Raw genomic sequence first — 23,573 nt, forward strand, 5'->3', positions numbered from 1 at the left:
TCTCCCTCCTCTCTGTCTGCCGACTGCAATTAAAAAGGTCCGCCTCAGACAAGAATTATGAACAGACCCATTAGACCTGACACGAATAAGCCCAGTCATAACTACCTTTCATATTTTTATTCTGTGCATGTTTGTGTGTGCTTGTCTCCCAACTGCCTTTCAGTTTTTTGTTTGTTTGTCTGTGTCTCTTGAGTCACTGTCTCCGCTCTGAATCACTTCATCAAATTTGATATGTCTGACAAAGATACGGTCTTTCTCTACTGCCTTGGGCATCTCTCATCATTAATTCATTCAGTTCCTTTCATCTCCATCTCTCTCTGCAGAAGCGCACCCATTTCTCTCCTAAGTCTCGTACTTGTCGTTTCCTGGCCTTCGCCTTGTTGCTGGGGGGTTGTCGTCTGGAAGTCTTCTCCTCCCCCTGCTCCTCCATTAGTCTGCGCACCTCCTCGGCGATGCCGCGGCGGTGTGACGTCGCCGAGACCGGCCTCTCCTCCTCCTCCTCTTCGTCCAGCGGTCGTACCCTGGCTGGGCTCTTCTCTCGTGGCTCCCTCACCACCTCCTCCTGCGTCCCCTCCTGCACCCTCATCACCCCCTCCTGCTGATCCACCTCACTGCAGCACAACAGAGGAACAAGAATGAGTTCACAAAGCTAAATAGTCAAACAAATAACCTGGGCTGCAAAAACCACTAGCTACATACGTAGACATACTATCGGATATAGCAAGAACCAAAATGTACTAAACAAAACGGATACTGTGAACATTTGGAAAATAACCTTAACACAGAGATAACATGATTGACAATCAACGATTCAGAAAGCTTGGTCCCCATGGTAATAAAAAATATATATATTTTTAAGGTGATATGTAACATTGACTGACAACATCCTTCTTATAGCGCTGTAATATATGTGTGTGTGTGTATGAATGAATATTACTCATTACAATGGGGAAGAAATGCAGTGCGTATGACCTCCACTGTGACTTTGCTTACGTAAGGGATAATGTATAGAATGCCGGTCATTATCGGGAAAATAAGTCCCTACAGGGTGAACCGGACCCCGACGCGCCAGCGGAGGGGTTTTGCTTTGCCCTGAAGGGATTTATTTTCACTTATTATACGGCTACTTGCCAAACCGAAAAAAAATAAATAAACTCCACATGAGATGTCTCTTTACATTTATTTGTTACCGTTTAGTCTTTTGGCTGAGAAACAAATAGTTCGCAACACACACTGAACTTGAATCAAACATTCTTTAGAACACAGCTGATCAACCGTCTGCTTTTACTTTTGAATGAAGAAGTGACCGGACTACTTGCGGAGTGATATGAAAGACGTAAATCAAAAGCACAAAACCTGTTGCCATTGACAGCGGTAATTATATGTTTGCAGCAGTAATTACATGAATTTATTTTACTGTAGAACGTTGGGAAATTCCAATCAAGTCAATGGAGCGTTCTACTAGAATTGTGAAGAGCAGTATAATAAAGCTGCTTAAGTGCTCTGGGCATTGGAGATAATACACACCTCCAACACTTACAGCCAATGCTTCCAAAGGTCACATTTAAAAAACCCTGTCTTACAAAAAAGAAAAGAAAAAGATGTACTGACATTAAGATCACCACTACTACAGACTCGACAACCTTTCATAGCACGACATGGTGTTGTAATTGTATCAAATTGAAGCGATTTACTGATGACTAAGCGGAATCCCATAAAAACAGGCCCAGACCAGTTCTAACTGTGTAATGAGGTACTCCATCCTGGCCTGTGGGGGAGGTCATACCTGACCGGATGAAGAGAGAAGCCGCGGGCGAAGCTGGAGTCTGGACCAATGGGGCGCATCAGCTCCTCAGCAGTGGGCAGCTCTGAAACCCAGGACAGCCAATCACTTCAAGACGCCATTCTACTCGTCACTACCAATGTAGGTTACAACAACATATGTATGTGTGTGTGTTTGTGTGTGTACGTGTGTGTGTGTGTGTGTGTGTACCTGACCGTGCTAATGTATGCAGAGCAGTGTGTAACCTTTGACATGACCCCTGAAGCTCAGTGTATGTGTTCCAGCAGGGATTAAAGTGAAAAAAAATCGTTTGACTGAACTTTTTTCAGGCCATAAGTCATACGTTGTTCACATTCAATCTACCTATAGAGATAGCACCCCTTTTGCGGTCGCGACCTATTGGTTTTTAATGTACAAAAAGATGCAAACAGCAAAGTAAAGGGAGTATTCGCCTTATTCACACGCCGGCCATTGTTTAAACCAAAACGAGGCTACAGGGTACACTTACTATATAATTAATGCCACCTACAGGTGAATGCATAGAACATAACAATCCTATGGTTTGTGTACCCTGTAGCCTCGTTTTAGCCACCAATGGCCGCCATGTGAATAAGGCGAATTGAGTGTTCTTTATTGAGATTGAGTTTTCCTGATGAACAAAAATATATTTTAGTACCATCCCTGACCATTGCTGATTAGCCATTGCTGTTCTTTTCTACTGCAGCAATATTGTAGAAAGGCTTTAACACACTCTTATTTAATTACTTCAGGCCAAAAGTGTTTAAAGGGGAGATTTTGTTTCTTGTTAATATGCAATTCAACACCAAGTAAAATCTATAAAATCAAGTTTGCAAGACTTCCCATTTCCTCATCAAAGTAACGAATCAGAACATTCTAGATATTGTTCATATTTCCATTTGTTGCCTCATCCGCATTTAATGAAAACATGGTAATTTTGAGTTTTACAGACAACTCAGTTTTCCAATGAGCAGCAATACTGTGTGTGCTCATGCAGGAGGTCTGCGCATTTGATAACGACAATTTGGCGCTTTTGTCTCACTTCAGCAACAGATTGTATAAGGTTGACAAGAGGTTGCGATATGGTGAAGGACAGGTCGTGTTGCACTATGAAAGAACATGCATAGCCTACTTTCTAAACGTAAAAACGGTCAGCCATAGATAAACGTAGATTACCTCTTCCGTGGTGGCTAGTTGCACCAGGTAGGGAAGATGTCCTGAAGTGCACGAACGTTAACCTTATGGCGGTCTTCTGATTGGTGGCGTGCTAAAACGTTTTCCTATTGCATCCATAAACAATTTTCTTGCAGCGAACCGCGCAAAAGCAAACCCCTGGCACTTTAATTTCTTTACACCATGGCTTGTTAGTTCTCCCCCGTTTCCAACAGCTGCCCATCTCCATTTATTTTTTAACTTTTGACACCTGCCTTCCTTTAGCAACAACGCATCCATGACAGCTAGTGGCCTTGCCGAATAGACGCACACAAATCATGACGCTAATATGCAGGTTCTGGTAGGCCTACTGGTTATGGTTTTGTGCTATAAATTAATAATATTTTATAGCAAAGTTTTAAGTTGACTATTTTAATTGTATGGTTATTTTTTGTCAACATACACTCACAACCTACTGTCTTTAAAAGTGAGGCCTAAGCAAAATAGGCTACAAGGCTGTCTGCGTCACAAACACGACTGACCCCCTTACTCGACACGCTCAGTAACCTTCCGTCGCAAATTGTGAAAAACATTGTTGTACATGTCATAACAGACGGGATAATAAATTGCATAGGCTACGGTTTATATTGCGTCGCTTTACACATAATGTTAGTTGCATTGATTAAAAACTGTAACAATAATAGTAGCCTACATCGGGTGGCATAGCAGGCTATCTGTTCAAGTCATAGGTGACACCCAAAATGAATGACCTCCCCTGACAAGAGTTCGCGATAGTAAGAAATTGTCTACATTGATGCACGGAAAGAACACAGCCTCTTCTCCGAATTCGCACATAGAGCTCACAATAGCATATCCAAAAAAGTTAAACGGATTGGCCAACCTCATCAGCGGTCTCGATTGTGTCACTATAATCCAACTTTTAGACCGTTATAGTCCTCCATACGTGTTCTTTTTTTTTAAGCAAACGCCCGAGACAAGTGTGTAGCTACAACATAAACAAAGCGAAACTCATGGCTGACGTAGGCTAGGCTATCTTCTTGAGCGGTCACTGATTGAGACACAGAAAGTTCTCAAGAACACTATTAGGTCTTTAAACATTTACCTAATATTTGTAGTTGCCTTAAAAAAAGGAAAAGCAAAGGTGACAGTCCCCCCCCCCCTCCTATTTTTTTTCTCATCGGATCTGCATCGATCTCAAATATGACATTTCTAAAATCAAATTGACGGAAATCCGTCCTATGACGGAGAACTTTAATCCTTGAAGTTCCAGTTGTTTGCACACAGCTGGGGCTAAAGTCCTATTGATATTTTGTACATGTAATTTAATCATTTGTGTGAGATGATTGTTATGTGGATTTTATTTAAGTCCAGACAGTTCCTGTGATCGATCCAATGATTGACTGCTTGTATGCACGTGTGTGTGTGTGTGTGTGTGTGTGTGTGTGTGTGTGTACACAACCCTGTTTCCAAAGAAGTTGGGATGCTGGATAAAATGTCAATAAAAAACAGAATGTGATTATCAGCAGATCTCAAAAACCTATATTTAGTTGCAAAAAGGACAGCAAATATATGAAATGTTGAAACTGATAAATTTGACGATTTAAATACACTCATTTTGAATTGGATGCCAGCACTATGTCACAAAAAAGGAGGGATCAACTTTTTTGAAACGTGTTGCTGACATCAAAATCCAAATGAACATATATATATGTATATATATATATATTTGTTTTAAAACAAAAACAATAAAATGTATTTGTTTCAACAATTAATATGTTGTCTTTGCATTATTGCCAATTAATTATAGGGTTTACATTATTTTGAAATCATAGCATTCTGTTTTTATTTACATTTTACACACCGTTCCAACTATTTTGGAAACGGTGTTGTATTAATAGCACTAATAATAACTAATAGCACTTTAACCTGAGTCTGTGGTGGAAGCAGGCTTAAGCGTGGAGGTGAAGGGGTCTGCAGGGGACAGGGTCTGGCTGGTAATGCCTCCTGCAGCCAGAAATGACCTCTGCTCTTTGACCTCCGACTCCTCCGCTGAGCGGCTCAGCTGCCTGTAAGCCTCCTGCAAGGCTTCCACCTCACTGGCCCCACTCTGACCATAGGACTGACCTGAGAGAAAGAGAGAGAAAGAGAGACAGAGACAGAGAGTGAGAGAGAGAGAGAGAGTGAGAGAGAGAGAGTGAGAGAGAGAGAGCGGGCAAATGAGAAAAAGTATTATATTGTTCTGTACACTACATTTTCTTTTGTTTGTTTTCTATTATACTGTGCTATTTCGATCATATGAATGTCCTATTTTGCTTTTTTCTTGCATTTGAATGTGAAATTGAGAAATAATAGGGAACGAGAGAGAAAAAAATGGAGAGCATCAGGTTGAAAGAAAGAGGGCCAAATCTACAGCTGAATCATTAGACAGGGACCACTGGGAGGGGGTGGTGTGTGTGTGTGTGTGTTTGTGTGTGTATCTCAGACCTGCTGGGGCCTCAGTAGTGTGGGCTTCACCGTCCTCTCTCCTCCCCCCCTGCTTCTCCTCCTCCTCCTCCTCCTCGCTGCTCCCAGCAGAAGCCTCCGCAGGGGCCAGCGCTCCATCAGTAGAGTTTAGTGAGTCATGCAGCGACACTGAGGGGGACAGGACACAGTCACTACGTTTGCATGACACTCGAAAAAATAAAAAAATTATTGTGTTAGTCCAACCCAAACTGACGTTTTTAAATGCATGCAAACATGTTAGTCTAACTGAAATTGGAGGAAAAAGAAAGCTCTTTCAGTCCGACTAACACACCTAGATAATTCAAAAATAGCTCGAGTTACTCAAGCATGTATACGCTCCATCGGACATGCGTATCTTTGGACATTTCAGTCTTCAGCCCTTTTAGCTCAGTGAGCAAGCTAACTACATAAGCCTTATGCCACAACGCTACATACTCATAAATTGCACCTTATTTCATACATATATGAATTAACATTCTCCAGAATGTCCATATGAACATTTTCAACAAGTAAGGTCAACTATAGACCTCTGAAGTTTGCCTACAAAAAAGCTACCATCTTTTCCCATAAAAGGAGGTCCGGTGTCTTGCGATTTTTCCAGAATGCAGAGGTCTTGCTCTACACACTTTGAGTGGATACTGTGACCTTTGACAGCGAACTTTGATTTTTGCTACCCTAGAGCTAACTTGCAATGCAACTTGCCATAGGTAGTTACTGTCATAGATATATAGAATATATGGCAAGTTGCATTGCATTTCTTTTATATTTTTCTATTGTGATCATATGAATGTCCTATTTTGCTTTTTTCTTGCATTTGAATGTGAAATTGAGAAATAATAGGGAACGAGAGAGAAAAAAATGGAGAGCATCAGGTTGAAAGATATATATATATATATATATATATATATATATATGGTTACTGTAGCTTCAATTAACACACGGATCTCCTTATTTGGCAAAGATGGCATCTTTGGGTACTTTTTGTAGGCGAACTTCAGGTCTATTTAACTAGTTACACTGATGATGCAAAGCTAGTGAGAAAGCGATTCAAGCTAATATGGATTGTTTGGGTGTTTATGAACAGGGAGGGGAGCATCTAGATGATCTATGCCACTAGCGTAGCGGAGTAAAACATGCATACTTTGTAAATGTAAATGTAAATCAGGTTTATAGGCCAAGTATACTTGCGTATGCAAGGAATTTGGCCTCTGCATTTATCCCATCCGTGAATTAGTGAGACACACAGAGCACACAGTGAAAACACAGTGAGGTGAAGCACACACTAACCGGGAGCAGTGAGCTGCTATAGTGGTGCTCTGGGAGCAGTGACGTGTTAGGTGCCTTGCTCAAGGGCACTTCCGCCGTGCTCAACCACTTCCCCCGCCCACATTTTCCCTACTGGTCAGGATCGAACCGGCAACCCTTCGGTTTCAAGCCTGAAGCCCTAATCAGTAAGCCACGGCTTTGGTCAATAATTCTCCTCCCCTTCGATTCCCATCCAGCATGTAAACGCAGTAGTCCAGTCCAGTCATCTAGCTATAACTGTAGCTCGGCGAAACTGTGCACATACTGAGTATTAAGCACACACGCACCCCAAATACACAAAGGCTCCCTCACAGATAACAAACACACACATGTTGTAACAAAATTGGGCTCATCCATTTCTTCATGAGCTCTCCCTCTCACACACACAATCACAATCAGACCCATGTCACACACCACTGTGAGTAGAAGCAGGAGCATGTACCTTTAGCCAGCATGCCAGGCTTATTTGGTCTCTGAGAGAGAGAGAGAAAGAGAGAAAGAAAGAAAGAAAGAAAGAAAGAAAGAAAGAAAGAGAGATAGAGATAGAGAAGAATACAACAGAATGAAAATCACATTCATTAAAATCTCCACCTCCCCCCTCAACACCCCCCCCCCCCCACACACACACACACACACAGATTTTAGAGCATCATAAACATGACGTTTCCATGACAGTGGTAACTAAGCCCAACAGGCTCCACCAGGGGACTGGACTTTAATCTTTGCTACTGCGCACAACATAAAACAACCTCACAGCAATCAATAGAGAAGGGGAAGACATTAATAAGATAATAGGATCAATATAATTATAAATAAATAAATAAATAAATAAATAAACAAATAAATAAATAACTGACGGCAGGGAGAAAAAAATGTAGTGCATTGACTGATATGCCAATAGCATTATCAGTCGAGGCGCTGCAGCTCTTGCTGATGTGCAATCGGCCTCATCCAGCTAATCTCTGGTTTCCAGGGAATGTGCAAATTGGCCAGAATGACTTACTGTATGTACTTGTACGTGTTTGTGTGTTTGCGTGTGTGTGTGTGTGTTTGCGTGTGTGTGTGTTTTCTGCACCTGCTCCTGTGGCTCCTTCTGCCTCTCGCTGACCTCGTCCTCATCAAAGTCCTCGCTGTAGTCAGCGGAGGCGCCTGTGGGGTCAGAATAAAAATGAGAACGGAGAGCTTGGCCAGCCACGTTTACACTCTCACTGTCCTCACTGAATTACTCACTTGAGAAAGATAGTGGTAACATTTACAGGAAAACGATGTACTGTGTTTTTGTAAGGCACACTTTTGTCTGCAGTTAGCCTTTATAACATGCACAGATTAATTGATCCCTAGCCTGGCCTTGCCTTCCTACGTACTTCCGCTCGATTTGCATCTCCCTCCACGGGGATGGCAAATGGCCAGCCTAATTGATCCCCAATATTAAGCACATACTCCATAAATGGGAGATTTCTTCAATTGCAATCACACACAATAGGCCATAAGCAAACTTTTTGGCTCAAGGGCCACATTAGGTTTCGAAAATTGGCCGGTGGGCCCTCTTGCACTCAAATGCGTTCACAATTTAGAGTAGGATAACGTTCAAGTTAGATCTGCTGCAATGGAGTTTACAAAGAGTATTATCTCTATGTAATATGCGGTTTTGACATTGACATCGTAAACATTCTCTAAGAAGAGTGAAAAGAAGAAGAGTTGTCTATCGCAGGAATAAAATAGCGACCAGCCTATGATAACCTAATTACCGGTAAATGCTCGGCGGGCTGGATTAAAGAGCGTGGCGGGCCCGTGGCCAGCATGACTTATGCACTTGTACATGCGCGTGTGTGTGTGTGTGTGTGCCGTAGTTTGCCCACCTCTGCAATGGGCACTCAATGGGAATGTAAAGAACAGGATTAATCATCATGCTCACTCAAGGTAACATGAAAAAAAGATGAAGGGGAAGCAGAGCAGTGACAATAGTGCTTGTGTGTGTATGCATGTGTGTGCACTTCTGTCAGTACAGTACACTATGTCTTCATGTGAGTCAGCGTGTTCACAAAAGAGAACAAGTCAAGTCAAGTCAAGTCAAGTTTATTTATATAGCGCATTTCATACACAGAGGTCATTCAATGTGCTTTACACATTGAACAGTAGTTATCTAGTGTGTGTGTGTGTGTGTGTGTGTGTGTGTGTATGTGTATGTGTGTGTGTATGTGTGTGTGTGTGTGTTTGAGAAATTGTGAGGGAGTATGGTGTTAATTTCGTCAGACAAGACGAGAGGAAAAATGTTCGTCAACAACCTTTTTTTCCATGACTAAGACGAGACGATGACGAGACTGCACTAAGACTGCACTAATGTCCTGAAACACTGACTAAGACTATTTTAAGATGCATTATTGTTGACGAAAAAAGACGAGACAAAAACGTTTTGCATGAAATAAAAACTAAGATAAAATTTCTCTTCCATTTTCGTCTACAAAATGAGAAGACAGAATATCTAGCTGTTACCTTTTCAAAATATTCCGAATGAGTTCATGGTTCATACGCAGCAGCTTTCCTGTAGGCTAGTCTACGTGCTGTTGCTGCAACCCTGTGGCTGCAGCAGGAAACTACATGGAACAAGAACACCGGAGATTTCTGCCAGAGTTAGGCTTTATGCCACAATGCTACATACCCAGAAGTTGAAGCTTCTCTCATACATATACAAATTAACATCCCCCAGAATGTCCATACGAAAATTTTCAGCAAGTAATGTCAACTATTTAACTAGTTACACTGATGATGCAAGGTTTGCCAGCAAGTAAGCTAATATGAAAAGTTCGCTAGCAAGTTAGCTAAGATTGAGAGTTTGTGTTGCGTTTGGGCGCATATCGCCATCTAGCGTGGCGGAGTAAAACATTCATACTTGGGTCCAAGACAGTGTTTCTCAAACTTTTTCAGATGAAGGACCACTTAACTAATCAATAAAAAAGAAACACACGGACCACCTAGCTAAAAAAAAAAAAAATAGACCTAGCAGTATATTAGCCTACACAATACTCACTGAACCACCTTGCTTATTGTCTTTGCACTTTGTTTAATTGTGTCAGAGGATTCATATGATTTAAACTGGCATATCTGACATAGACAGTGTTGTAGAACAGTTTGAATTTACATACAAGTTGGTTCAACATTGCAAACAACTCATCTATATTATATTTTACCACGTCTGCTCGTGGACCACTTGGGATAGCTTGCGGACCACCAGTGGTCCCCGGACCACACTTTGTGAAACACTGGTCTATGAAGATCATGACAGTGGTCCAGTCAAATCTTTTACTGTCTATGGCCAAATCCCAGCCGAGCTATAACTGTAGCTCGACTTACCTGTGCATGTACTGACTGACAAAAAAATCAGAATGAGTAATTATAACAGTCGAGTAGCCCTGTGGACACACAATATTGTTAGAAAATTGAGATGTGTGAAACACTATTTGACTGAAATGGTAATCAGAAATAATTTGTTATAAAAAAAGAAATGTTTTGACTAAAACTGACTAAGACTAAGATAGCTTTAGTTTTCTTTTGACTAAAACAAGACTAAAATGACGAGACTTTTAGTTGACTAAAACTTGACTAACAAAAATGATATTTGAATGACTAAATATGACAAAGACTAAAAAGGACATTTCGTCAAAAAGACTAAGACTAAATTAAAAATAGGTGACAAAATTAACACTAGGGAGTATGTGCAAAAAAACAGAGAGAATGAGCATCACTGTGTCTATGCCTGTGTTCCTGTCTTTTTGACAAGAAAAGGCGCTGTTTCAGTTTTTTAAAAAGTTCCTATTCCTAAAAGGAGCTAAGGATGTCCTTTATTGCTTTACCAACGTGAGCTAGTCTACAGTAGATTAAAAGGAGAACTTTAAATATTTTCAACATGGGGCCCTGTTTGACATCACCTGTCTGAGTACTGTCAAACCGCTGCTACATAGCTTGAGTTGTTCTGCAGTGGCGAACACAGCCAGTTGGCTACAAAGCTATTCAATGGGGGAAGATTTTAGACTGTTTGTGCATCTTAACAGACTCAAAATGTCAGTACAACTGCTGTGCAACATGAACAGGATCCTCACGAGACACCACTGTGCATGTTTAACTCAGAAATTGCGAAGAAACAGTATAAACCCAGGCAGTCACATGCCTCTGTTTCCCTCTGTCATTCACTCATGCCTTTTCCCCATTTCCACAGAGACGAAAACATGAAGTTTATTAAGAAACTCCTCTGTATGGGTGAAAGTGTGCGTTATCCAGACCATGCTGTATGAGATCTCTATACACTACGGTCCTACTGTATGTTGAAAACTGCCCTGTTCTCCTTTAATGTTAACAGGTAACAAGCTAGTTTCTAAAGTGACTGCAATAAGCACATACATATGCATTTATTCATTTAGCAGACACTGCTATCCAAAGTGACTTACATATGTCAACTATATTACATTGTCCCCGGAGCAACTTAGGGTTCAGTGCCTTGCTCAAGGGCACAGCGATGAAAGCCGGGAATTGAACCCGCAACTTTTCAGGCTACTGCATGCTAGCCCAGCTCCTGAACCACTACACTACCACATACACAGAAGAGAAACATTTTGGGCATGTCTAGTTTTATGATAGATGTGATAGAGTTCAACTGTCTTGTCATGTCTCCATTTTTGCTATTTACATTTTCTTTATGGGATACAAATGCCTCAGCACTCAGCTTGTAATTGGTTAGCTAACTTTACATTAGCTTTTTTTTTGTCTAAGAAGCTGAACTTTAAAAAAAAAAAAAAAAAAGATGCCCTGAGCTTTAGAAAAATATGCCGTTTTAAAAGAAGGTCTGCTTCATAGACTAAAACAGATGCTGTCAGCTTCAAACAAATATGTCAGGTGTGAACACAGCCTAATTGTGAATGAGAGAAAAAAAGAAAGACAGTGTGTTTGTGTGTGCGAGAGAGAGAGAGAGAGAGAGAGAGAGAGAGAGAGAGAGAGAGCGAGAGGAGAGAGAGAGAGAGAGAAAGGGAATAAGTGTGTGTGCGCGCGTGTGGGCGTGCGTGCAAAAGAGCATGAGAAGAAATGAGCATTACCTGGAGAGACTTTCTCAGGTTCACAAGGTTTAAACAGTTTATTTTCCTCCTCATTCAGATCCTCAGGCACCTCCGTCCTCCTGCAAAAAGAAGAGATGACTCACTCTTCCAGCTCATTGTGTCTGAGATCACAGCCCATTCACCCAGACAGGAATACACAAACATGATGGATGTGTTGACAGCCTACAGTTGAAAATCCATGCGTCACACAAATGCACATAATATAGGCCACGCATGCACACACGCACGCACGCACGCAATATGTTGTGAACATGATTATGACAAAGTCCTATCTGAAATATAGAGAGAATAATTCAGCAGCCCCTGGTATGTGTGCGCGTGCGTGTGTGTGCGCATGTGTGTGTGGCCCAGGTACCTGAGCAGGGTGGTGAGGGTGGAGCCGGTTGACTCCAGCTCACGGTTGAGGCGAGAGTAGTCAATGGTGGAGTTGGCACCACCCTCCAGACGGGCGAAGAAGCGACGCCTCTCCTCCTCCTCTTCCTCCTCCAGAGTGTCCAGCCCCGAGTGGGACGCCACGTCCACGGGGCCTGACGCCATCACCGAGTCTGGGGCCGCAACACACACACACACACACACACACACACACACACACACACACACACACACACACACACACACACACACACACACGGAGAGGAATTAATACATAATTAACTAAAAGCAGATGAGAGAAGTATAAATGAATAGAAATTAATAAAAAAAAGTATTATGTAATATGTCATGAGTAATATGTAAGCACAAGCATGTTATTCCAACAATGCCATGAATATCAGAATTACAGCAATTGCAAAATTGAACAATAAAGTCAGAAGAGTGCTTGAGTGATGATCTTCAAATGGTACCGGGTATTTCTGAAAACACATTCTCAAAGTAAAGGCCAGGGGAACTAGCCTAGAAATCTAGACGCACCCTAGCGGCAGCAAATGTAATTAGGTAGTCTAGCAACTCTCCGTTGGCTTGCGAGCTGGAAAAATTAAACTTCGATAAGGCCAATCACATCGTGTATAGAGTCGGTAGGCGGGCTTAACATAGTCGCAACGGTTCGACGTGAATTCCCTGCTACTTGAAAACAAAGAAGATGGATGTTGCTGTTGGCGAACAGTGTGACACGAGTTAAGCTTTTTTAAGTTGGGAAAAGTTTGAACGAGCCAGCTAGCTCCGCTGGTGGGAAAACGCATGGGACTCATGAGTTGTAGTGCTATCCTATTGTGTGCAGAGGGAATTTGAAAGACAACCGATTATCCTGCCCCTCGGACTGAGCACTGCGAATGGTGAGTCCCCAGACCCTACATCTTGATGTTGGTCTGGCTCGTCAGGCTACAGGGGAACGCCATTTTGGTCTAAAATTCATATGAGTGCACACCTCTGCTAATGCCAAAGACAAACACCTCATTTCATAACCAAGCTGACATGCCAGTAGGAATCATTCTGAAATTGAATTGGCTTGTCCTTGGCTACTTCCTCCAAGATTCACGAGAAATCGATTCACGAGAGACGGGTAGTGTTGGCATAATCCTGCACACAGACAGACAGACCATCTAAACCCTAAAAAATATCCTCTCTGGTGGAGGTGATGAAAAGCAAAGAAAGGATGTTTTTCACGGAACAGAAGAGAACAAATTTTCATGCATTCCGTTGAGAGCACACTCTTACAACACAGTGGTGCGCGGGCTTATCCCAATTAAGGTGCTTGCGGTGGCCTTTGGACAATATTTTAAATGATATTCGGGCCATTTACATAATGGCTTAAATCAACATCAACAATATTTTCTAAAATGTTGGGTTGAATAATAGGAGCAGGGAGAGTGCAGGTGGCCCCTGAATGGACCCATGCACGACTCTTACAATGGCCACGACTACACTGAGGGAACTACAATGGCCAGGAATACACTCAGAGGGAACTACAATGGCCAGGAATACACTCAGAGGGAACTCTAAATATACTGTATGAGGCAAATGGTGCACAAATCTAGCCATTGAGGTTGTCTGTGAAGGCCTGGAGTGAAAACATAATTTCACTTACAGCCCGCCAAAGGTACCTACTGCTTCCTAGTAAGTCATTTTTTGTTTGATTAAAGGCTTTCCTACAACCGAAAAATTATTCATTCAATGAGTGAAAAATAAAGTTTTGAGTTATTCTTTTTTCATTATGACTTCTACAAGATTTGCATGTTTAACCATAACTTGGCTCGGTAATGAGCAAACACAGGCAAACAAAATCTCTAATTTTGTCAAGTGGTGTAAACGTAATGAATTCCATGATTAAGAGCTGGCAGAATCAGACACCAATTCAGGTTTAGCGACAATTAAGATCAACCCAACATCATAATTTCTTTTTAGACTATGCCTTAATACACGTGTGCCAATTGGTGTATAAGCAGGACCACCTCCGAAGTGTGAGATATATTATGAGAGCATTGAACTCAGACTTTGCTTCACATTGTGGAGTTCTTAGCTCCCACTGCATCCTGTGTTACTTGTAATAACAGGACATTTGTCAGCGTCTTTCTATCCTGTACTTAACAGATGAAGATGGGATGGATGTGTGGATAATGAACGACCAGACAGATCTCTCACCATCAGGCTCCAGGCTGTCCCTGCTGAAAAAGCCAACTGCGGACCTCTCTGCCACTCCCAGTTCCCCCCCTTCATCTCCAGAAGCTCGTCTCAGAGGCTTCTCCTCATCCTCCTCCTGGATAGGCTGGGACTTCCTCAGAGACTTCCGGAATGTTCTACCAGGGCCCAGCAAACCTGTGAAAACAGAGAACACGGTCTCACCAGAACAGAGAACAACTCGGGGAACATCTTCCGTGTGGAGTGGAGTGAAGAGCTCGGATATGAAAACAAGGAGAGAGCTAGAGGGGAAAAAGAGAGAAAAGAGATAGAAAGAAAGAAGGAGAGATACAGAAATACCAAAGGAGAGAAACAAAGAGACTGTCTGAGCAGAGACTGTTGTTTCACATCAGTGAAAAACACACTGACTTGGAAGCCTGTGATTGGCAGAGCTGAACAACTTCAAAGACCAGAAAATGCTGACATAACATGGCCGACGGGGACAGAGGACAAAAACCAGTGGGAACTCTAAAGGTTTCTCATTTGAGGGCAAAAAACAAAACAAAACAAAGCATAACATAAAATGAACCAAGCAAGCTCCAGTGACAGCACAACTTTTTGTCTCAGAGGACCTCAGACCAGAGTTCTCAACGGGTCGGGTCGGCCCGACAAACCCGACGGGACCCGCAGGTTCGGGCTTGGTTCGGGTCGAAAATATAAGCAAATGACTCGGGTCGGGTCGGACCTCGGGCTTAACCTTTTCTGCTCAGTGAAAAAAAAAACATTTATTAATCATCGCAGCTGTTCACCGTAAAGAAAGTCTGCTGCTGCGTGCAACGTGCATCATGGAGAGGGGCAGGGGCATACGCTGCGTGCACGCCTTTAGCCTGGAGAAGATGGAGTTGGTGAAAAGTAGGCTAAACCGTCGCTACTGAGTGGGGAAATCAGAGGTCTGGAAAGTGTTTGGAGTGGTGCTGGATTCTGATGAATTCTACAGGTTATTTGCAATGCTCAAAATGCAAGGTGCTGATGAAATATGTGACCCTGCAAGGCGAAACCAGTCACTTTGGTAAAATTTACAAAATTAAGTTATTGTGCTCACATGAACGGCAATAAACTAAGCTTTCCAACGATATGTATATCGAGGGTAGGCATATTGCAAAAAGTATCGCTAAGATAACCGCATCCAAAGTTGGCATGGTTCTTCCGTCACGATACGCCAGAAGAGGAGAAAATCACCGTTAATGTGTTGAATCTTCACCTAAATAAAGTCAGGGTTTAACAGTCAAAAACGTAGCCTATGTTTTACGTCGGGCCGCGGGCCGGGTTCGGGCAGACAATTCATGTTGATGTGTCGGGTTACATCGGGTCCGGGCTTTAAAAGCCACGGGCTGGGTCGGGTCGGGTTCTAATTTTCAGGCCCGTTGAGAACTCTACCTCAGACTATCAAATGCTTGTCAACTGGAAGAAATGGTTCAGCCCCAGAGGAACATCTATGCCCAAAATTGCAACCATAAAAAGACATGGCATTACAAAACAAAAAACTCCAGACACTTAAAAAAAAATCTGAAAAGACTGCCTATCAAGCCAACCACAATAGAAATAAAGTAGGTTAACTAAACAACAACCACAATTAACTCACAACACTGTACACTAAACTACAACTTAACTAGATTCTTATCTGTGGATGCTACTAAACACAACTGTTCTACTGTGGTTTAGTTTTCATCCCTCACCATCACTGCCCTCACTACCATTGCTCTCCACAAGTGCATCATGGGAGGTGTCTGTGATGGGGGGCAGGGCCTCCTGTTCATATGCATTGTGAGAAGCGTAATGTCTGGGAGAACTGGTTGTTGATCCTGGCGTCCTGTCAGAGGAATCATGGGAAGCCAGGTGGCTTCTGCTTCTGGGTGCACTATAGGAGCTATTCTCAGAGGACACAGGTGATGCAGTTTGGGAACGGTGCTCCGAGGGCAGTGAACTCGCCAGTGCTGCTGATGCATTCTGGGAATTGTAGTGTGAGGCTGGCTGTGATGATCTAAGGGAGCCACTGGGAGACGCCACCGGTGCCTCCGGCCTGTCTGGACCTTCCTGGGAGGACTCAGGAGGAGGGCTGGGGGTTGCGACTGGAGGGCTGGGCCTCTGACGCATGGCTCTGGTGCGTGGTTTTGGGATAGGCTTAGTGAGCGCTTTCACATGGAGCATTAAGCAACGCAGGAGGAGGTAGAGAAACAGGGTGAGGAAAAACAGAGAGGACAGAGCGTTAGAAAGTGAGCATGCAGCAAGGACCTTTTAAAGAGACTGTGTGGGTGAGGGAGGAAAGAGCAGCAGCAACACCTCAGTAGAAGGGATGACAAAAATGTGGGTGAAATACCGGTACTACATTTGACTTCTGAGTAGGCTGCTTGCTCTGAAAGGGAAGGTTGTGGGTAATACTAATTACATAAGCAAAGCTGAAATGGTTCTAAACTACTACATGTAAACTTATTTCTTTACTTCTAAACTTATTTTTTGCACGGGCTACACCTAATACTACACATTAATGTTATATAGGAGGACTCAATAAGCAAATTAATTTACATAATCTACAATCTACATGAATTTATATCGGCCACCTTACAATAGCAAAAGTGAGAGTCAACCCAGTGTGCGGGAATGACTTCGCTTCACTGTGCAAAGGACATAAAAAGCACCGACCCATGGGTGGCCAATGGGTCATTCTTTGTGAGAGGCAGCACATTGCAGGGACTACGGTTCACACTAAACTACGTGCCAGAGGGGAGCGGTGGAGAGCATAGGGCGCATAGGTATAGTCTGTGGGAGTGGACAGGGCTGGTTCACTAGTGGGGAACAGCACGGCTGGTGGACGGGATACCCTCTGCTGGGTTCCTCTTGGGCTGACTCTCCTCCATGCTGGGCTTTTGAGCTTTCAGAAACGTGCGCTTCACAGGCTCCTCTGACACACGATGGGAGCCAGGGCGGACAGAGAGAGACACAATAGATGATAGCAGATTATGAACAACCGCAGAGAAAATGACACACACACACACACACACACATGAGAAAAAAATGCAAAGAAGAGAAAAAAAAAAGAAGAGATGGAATGTCCTGCGATGATAAAAAAAAAAAGGACAAGGAAGACTCAGGCCAAGATGACCGCTGCAGTAATTAAACTGCCTGTGATGCCACAGATCAGAGTCCTGCAACGGGCCGGGTACCTGACGGATACCCGCATAAAAGTTGCTCAAACTGGTGCATTGTGATTGTGTATTCCCCTTAAAGAGAGAGCCATGCCTGCAGCCCAGTCTTCCTCATTAGGAAAAGCTGCCACCAGACCCACTGTGGCGACTGTGACATCACAGCCAGTTTGATCACACGTCCCTAGCAAAACCAGCTGCTCTACCTAAGTGAAGTATATATGCATGTTTGTATGTGCGCAGTGCGGTCTTGATATTAAGCAGGCATCATCCAGGGTTGTCTCCACGGGAAATCAAACCTCACCACTCATTGTGAGTGTGTGAGTGTAGTGTATGTTTGCATCACTACAAATGGCAGATAGCATACTACTAAAGCTGACAAAGTTGAACACATTTCACAGAAATGGAAAGAGAAACAGAAAAAAAGGAAAACATTGCGGTTAATGTGTTATTGTTAATGTGTTATTGCCAGAATTCTCTCTCTCTCTCTCTCTCTCTCTCTGAGGATGGTGCCCTCAAGTGGATAAACACTCAAACTACACTACACTCCTGGGCACCACTGGGCAAAAACAAATATTATTTAGCACAAACATCAAGGCTTTTGAGGGCAGCAACAGGTGCACCATGGTTGCCATTGAGATAATATAGATGGGAGCAGGCTCAATGATTTATTAGTATAATGAAAGAACAGCTTAACATCCATCGGAGGCGCCCAATGTTGAGTTACTGTAGTCTAGATTGTTTAACGTTAATTACTCCTGAAATGATGTTTGCTCTTTGTTTGTGCCAGTGTAAATAAATGTATGGTGTAAGTCACTTCAGGAAAGAATAATCATGTGATGGAAATTAAAGACGGGGGCTCAAAATAATCGTACCCGTAGGTTGCAGACTGGCCTGCCCCTGTTTGTACCCATTAATTTATTAATGCTGATGTTAAGTCTCAACAGCAGCATACCACAATTCTCAATATATGAACCGATAAAACAACCTACCAACCATAGTATGAATAAATTGTAATGTGATCTAAATGTAGTATTTCAAGATTTGATATTCGGGGTGTCTATCCAAAATAAGGTTTCTAAGTTAACTCATGGTCAATCAAACAAAACCTCGTCAGTCAATCTGTAACTTATCTTTCAGTCCACAAAGCTTCAACTTACAATAGCCTGCTATAGTACTGGGTTAGAATGTAATATATACACATATCCTAAAACCCAGCGATAAAACAGTGCATATCAACTGATATCAAAGATGATTTTCTGCAGACATTTTAATGCATCTCCGATTTTGATTGCACCTTGAATAACATAGCACAGAGTTTTGAGTGGTCTATAAAAATACTCTGAGCAATAAAACTGAGAATTAGACCAGTCAACCCTTTAAAACCACAAAACAGTGCTTTCAATAAATAAACAATAAATGTACAGTGAAGAAAATAATGTTCATTTTTTTCAATCCAAGCATATTAAACTGATTAGCTGACATGCTCTACAACTGTGTTTATGGTGAGAATGCAAAGGATCATTTCCTGTTCAACACTCACCAAAATCATCATTGTCGTCATCCTGCCACCAAGGCCGAGCAGGAGTTGTCTTCTGCCTCTCTGCCCTTGGTGGTGGTGGTTTGCCCAGGCTGTCTAGCACGCTGGGGACCTTAGAGCCTAACTCCACAGAGTCATCAGACACAGACTGATATGGCAAAAGAAAACAGAAGACAGGTGTAAGACAGCTATGTCATTTCCTATCTGTAGGCGTCACAAACACAGGTACAGTATAACACTCAACATGTGATTACATAGGACAGGGTAAAACCTAATTAGTAATTTGTTAAAATGGTAATGTATTTTTTCACACAAACAGTTTGTATTCAAGGCTAAGTGACATCAATGCATCACCCTTACCTACAGAAAAAAAAGTGCACTTAAGGTTATTTGAAGACGTCTCTAAAATCAGCAGTGGATTCTGAAATCTAAAGGCTCTAAATCTAGTGCATCTGAATGTATTCAGCAGGACAACTGCTAGGTGAAGGTAACGTAAGGTGTGGTTTCAGTCAAGCCTTACCTCTTTCAGAAACTGTTCAAACTGAAGGTCCAACTCTTCTTTGGTCAGGCGACGAGACATGATGCTCTAAGTTAGTCACAGCCTGCCTGCCTGCCTATACCTAGTGGAAGTTATCAAACTGTTAATTAAAATGGTCAAGACATCAACTGGACTTCTTAACCTGCCCCAACCTACCAGTTGTTATGCAGCACAGATAGCAGGATAGCTTAGGTTAGCTACTGACTTGTACCCCCACCAACTGGGATGTATTAGGACCTTAGTTTAAACTGCCAGTGACACGCCATAGAAAATGGGATTAGACTAGCATTGACAGCTAGGTAGCTGGCCATCTGGGTATGGTTAGTTAGCACAAGCATAACGTTACTTAGCTAGAACTATGTAGCTAGATAATGCTATACCCGCCTGTCTGGTTGTTGTCATGGTGGTAGTCAAGGAAGCTAAGTGAAAAGGAGGAAGCTATCGATAACGTTACACTTCTTAAGGAATAAAACATTTTACTGTCTATATATAAAACTGAATGTGTTTAGGCAACTGGTAATGCTTAAATGCTAAAGATACACGCCACTTACATTAGCAGGTTGCACTTCTGTTCCTCAGTCTCGAGTAACATCGTCACCTAAGGTTAATGTTGTTGACACAACGTTAGCATGTTACTGATGCAAACTGTTGTAAACACATGTAACGAACGTTAATTTCACTGATTTTGCAGACTGGGTTCCAACAAATTGACGTTAACTAATTTAACGTTGACGCCTGTCAACTTTGGAAAACACTAACGTTAAGCTTCCTATCTCAAAATATTATGAACTTACTTTATAGAGAAACGAAAACGTACTGAAGAAAACGACTATCAATATATCTTAATCGCGATTTTCATGAAACCAGTCGATGTGAACCCTCTTTTATCAGTTTCTTACAATCACACAGCTAGCTAACGTTAACTGTCTGCACTTTCTTTCAGAACACTAGTTTCCCTTTCCCGCGACATAAAGCGGGACACAGCTGAATGTTTATTGGTTGAACTGCGTCAGAGAGAACAAGAAAGAGATTGGCTGTTGATGGATTGCAGAAGTCACAGCTGTGTCAGAGACGGTTAACTATAGAATCTTTGGCTGTGTTGTTGTTTACTCATGCAGCCTATGAGAGCACGGCAAAGTGTAGGCCAGTGTTTTTCAACTTTTTTGTGCCACGGCACACTTTTGACACTTAAAATGTCCCACGGCACACTAACATCCTGTGTGATGAAAAAAAAAAAATACCATAGCCTAAAATTTCAATTAATACACAGATATGGCCTTATTATGGCTTCTATGCAGGACCTGCTCAATAAAACAAGCGCCCCCTGTTTCATTTGTAGGTGACTATATCTAATTGAATTGTTGTTATGTGGATATGTGGTGATTCTGTGAATACTGGATATGGGGCCCCCGTTGTACAATGCCTGCATACCACAAATAGTGTATACAATCAATGAGAGCATGTGGTGATAAATTCTTTGATGCAACAGTTGCTATTCTGGACCAGTGAGTGACATTTTTGTAATTTTCTGCGGCACACCTGATGATCTCTCACGGCACACTAGTGTGCCCCGGCACAGTGGTTGAAAAACACTGGTGTAGGCTACCAGAGAATGTCTAGGCTACATAACATGGAAAGGATTCTGTTATGATTAAAAGGCCTTTTATACAGTCTATGTTAAAAGCACATTCATGCATAGCTGTTCCTCGGTTTTATGACTGTAGCTGAATCATGTCTGTTTGTCCTAAACTTTTCTTTCTCTGCCAGTTGTCGCTCAAAGTTTTAATGATGGAGTGGTGTGGTTATTTAGAGTGGTACAGAATTAGTGATGATAACGATAAAGATATCATAAAGAGGCCGGGAATAAAGTGTATAGCAGAAATGTAAGACCTGTGTCTCTCTGCACAAGTATCTATAGTTGTTAATAATAATTGTTTTAATCAGATTGTTATTATATTGTAATAACATTATACATTATTATTATTAGGCCTATTGATAGTAGTAGTGTAGGAGGAGGAGTAGGCCTAGTAGTAGTAGTAGTAGTGGTGGTAGTAGTAGTAGTAGTAGTAGTTGAATCTTTTGCTGATTTCCATTTAGGCCTACTCTAACAACAGACAACAACTGTTAAAAAAAAAAATCAAATTTGCAAACTATGCCTTCCCAATTTGACCAATCAAGACGTTTTTTCGTTACCTCTAAAAGTGCATGACACATTGTTGTCCATCACTTTTTTACAGCCATTGGGAGAAAATGACTTAAAGGCTGGGCACAAACATGTACTTTGGCGGTTTCAGCTCCAGAGCCACCGGCATAGATATATGGCCACCAGAGTTACCTCAGCCCTGGGGTCAAAGGTTAGAGGTCAGCCACAGCAGCTTAGGCTCTGTGGATCCCAACATGAAGGCACTGACAGAAGCAGCCGGTGTTACCCATTGGGTGGCAGAGGCAGGGGAGACTGAAAAAAAGCAATGCAATACCTTAAAAATTGCATAGCTGAAACCAGGTGGCAGCGTTGACAGCATTAATTCCGAGATGGCACAGGCATTTGTCTAACCTGACTAGAGTCAGGTTAGCATTTGTCAGCCAAGCAGATTAGTGTCTGACAAAAGTGTTATCACCCCTTTAGAAATTTTGTTTTTTAAGCAAAATACACACACTTTCGTAGTTTTTTGAGAAAACAAACAAACCAGGACAATTTCAATAGCTCTTTACGAATTCAACACAAAAAATCACCAAAATACTGCGGGAAGTGTACTATCAAACTGACACGGTCAAAAGTCTTGTCACCCTTCACAATAAGTGTATTTTGCACTGATAAAAGCACACTTTTCATTGTTAAAATCCAGTGCTAAGGTATTTCTGAGAAATATCAGTCCATTTCTAATGGACAACAGACTCAAGTTTACTCACTTTACATTTCTATTGGATTCTATGGACAGTATGATGTTTTTTCCAAGGATGTCCAAATATTTGAATGACTGTTCTACCCCTTTATATGCATCTGATTATCAGTGCCAGAGGAAGCAAAATAGGCCTACAGCATCATCTGGCCATGGCCATGCTTCACTTTAATGGTGCGCCTTTCAGGGTATTCTTCATTCTTCCTCATCCAAATACTGTTCTATAAGGATGAACAAAACAGAATACTGAACCAATAAAAATGATATAAATGAACCATATAAACCAGTGTTTTTCAACCACTGTGCCGGGGCACACTAGTGTGCCGTGAGAGATCATCAGGTGTGCCGCAGAAAATTACAAAAATGTCACTCACTGGTCCAGAAAAGCAACTGTTGCATCAAAGAATTTATAACCACATGCTCTCATTGATTGTATGATTACACTATTTGTGGTATGCAGGCATTGTACAACGGGGGCCCCATATCCAGTATTCACAGAATCATCACATATCCAGTTCATAACAACAATTCAATTAGATATAGTCACCTACAAATGAAACAGAGAGCGCTTGTTTTATTGGTCCTGCATAGAAGCCATAATAAGGCCATATCTGTGTATTAATTGAAATTTTAGGCTATGGTATGTTTATTTTTTCATCACACAGGATGTTTGTGTGCCGTGGGACATTTTAAGTGTCAAAAGTGTGCCGTGGCACAAAAAAAGATTGAAAAACACACAGATATAAACCATATAAATGACTGACAATAAGTTTGACAGCTAATTCTATGGAGCAACGGAACAAAACTACTTTTTGGGCCTCCTGACCAGTGGTTATGTCTGAAGGATGAAAAATACCCTGAAAGGTGTGCATATATATCTATCTATCTCTCTATATATATATAGTATTGTAACGTCGGCGCACAAGACAGTGTTGCAGGGCATCCTGGGATACGAG

At 42.0% G+C, this 23,573-nt stretch overlaps 1 protein-coding gene across 4 annotated transcripts in view; it reads right to left on the reverse strand.

Annotated features, from left to right (window-relative positions):
* Positions 1-20,648, reverse strand: part of cep162 (centrosomal protein 162) — a 139,776-nt gene extending 119,128 nt beyond the window's left edge. For 2 of the 4 annotated variants that reach the window (XM_076280585.1, XM_076280586.1), the window contains exons 1-12: positions 20,269-20,648; positions 19,700-19,799; positions 19,183-19,327; positions 14,464-14,637; positions 12,242-12,431; positions 11,866-11,945; positions 7,857-7,930; positions 7,224-7,254; positions 5,459-5,605; positions 4,901-5,098; positions 1,787-1,868; positions 356-611 (exon numbers count right to left, since the gene is read on the reverse strand). In XM_076280585.1, coding sequence (XP_076136700.1) covers positions 356-611; positions 1,787-1,868; positions 4,901-5,098; positions 5,459-5,605; positions 7,224-7,254; positions 7,857-7,930; positions 11,866-11,945; positions 12,242-12,431; positions 14,464-14,637; positions 19,183-19,327; positions 19,700-19,759 — 1,437 coding nt within the window. In that variant the 5' untranslated portion in view covers positions 19,760-19,799; positions 20,269-20,648. The remainder of the gene's footprint in view (positions 1-355; positions 612-1,786; positions 1,869-4,900; positions 5,099-5,458; positions 5,606-7,223; positions 7,255-7,856; positions 7,931-11,865; positions 11,946-12,241; positions 12,432-14,463; positions 14,638-19,182; positions 19,328-19,699; positions 19,800-20,268) is intronic. The other 2 variants (XM_076280583.1, XM_076280584.1) reach the window with 2 other exon arrangements.
* Between the last annotated feature and the right edge of the window lie 2,925 nt (positions 20,649-23,573).

This window comes from Alosa pseudoharengus, unplaced genomic scaffold, assembly GCF_046254945.1.
Source record: "Alosa pseudoharengus isolate Yale_2024_CS ecotype anadromous, Long Island Sound unplaced genomic scaffold, YU_APseudo_1.1 YU_APseudo_1.1_scf_12, whole genome shotgun sequence".
NCBI classification, from domain to species: Eukaryota; Metazoa; Chordata; class Actinopteri; order Clupeiformes; family Clupeidae; genus Alosa; species Alosa pseudoharengus.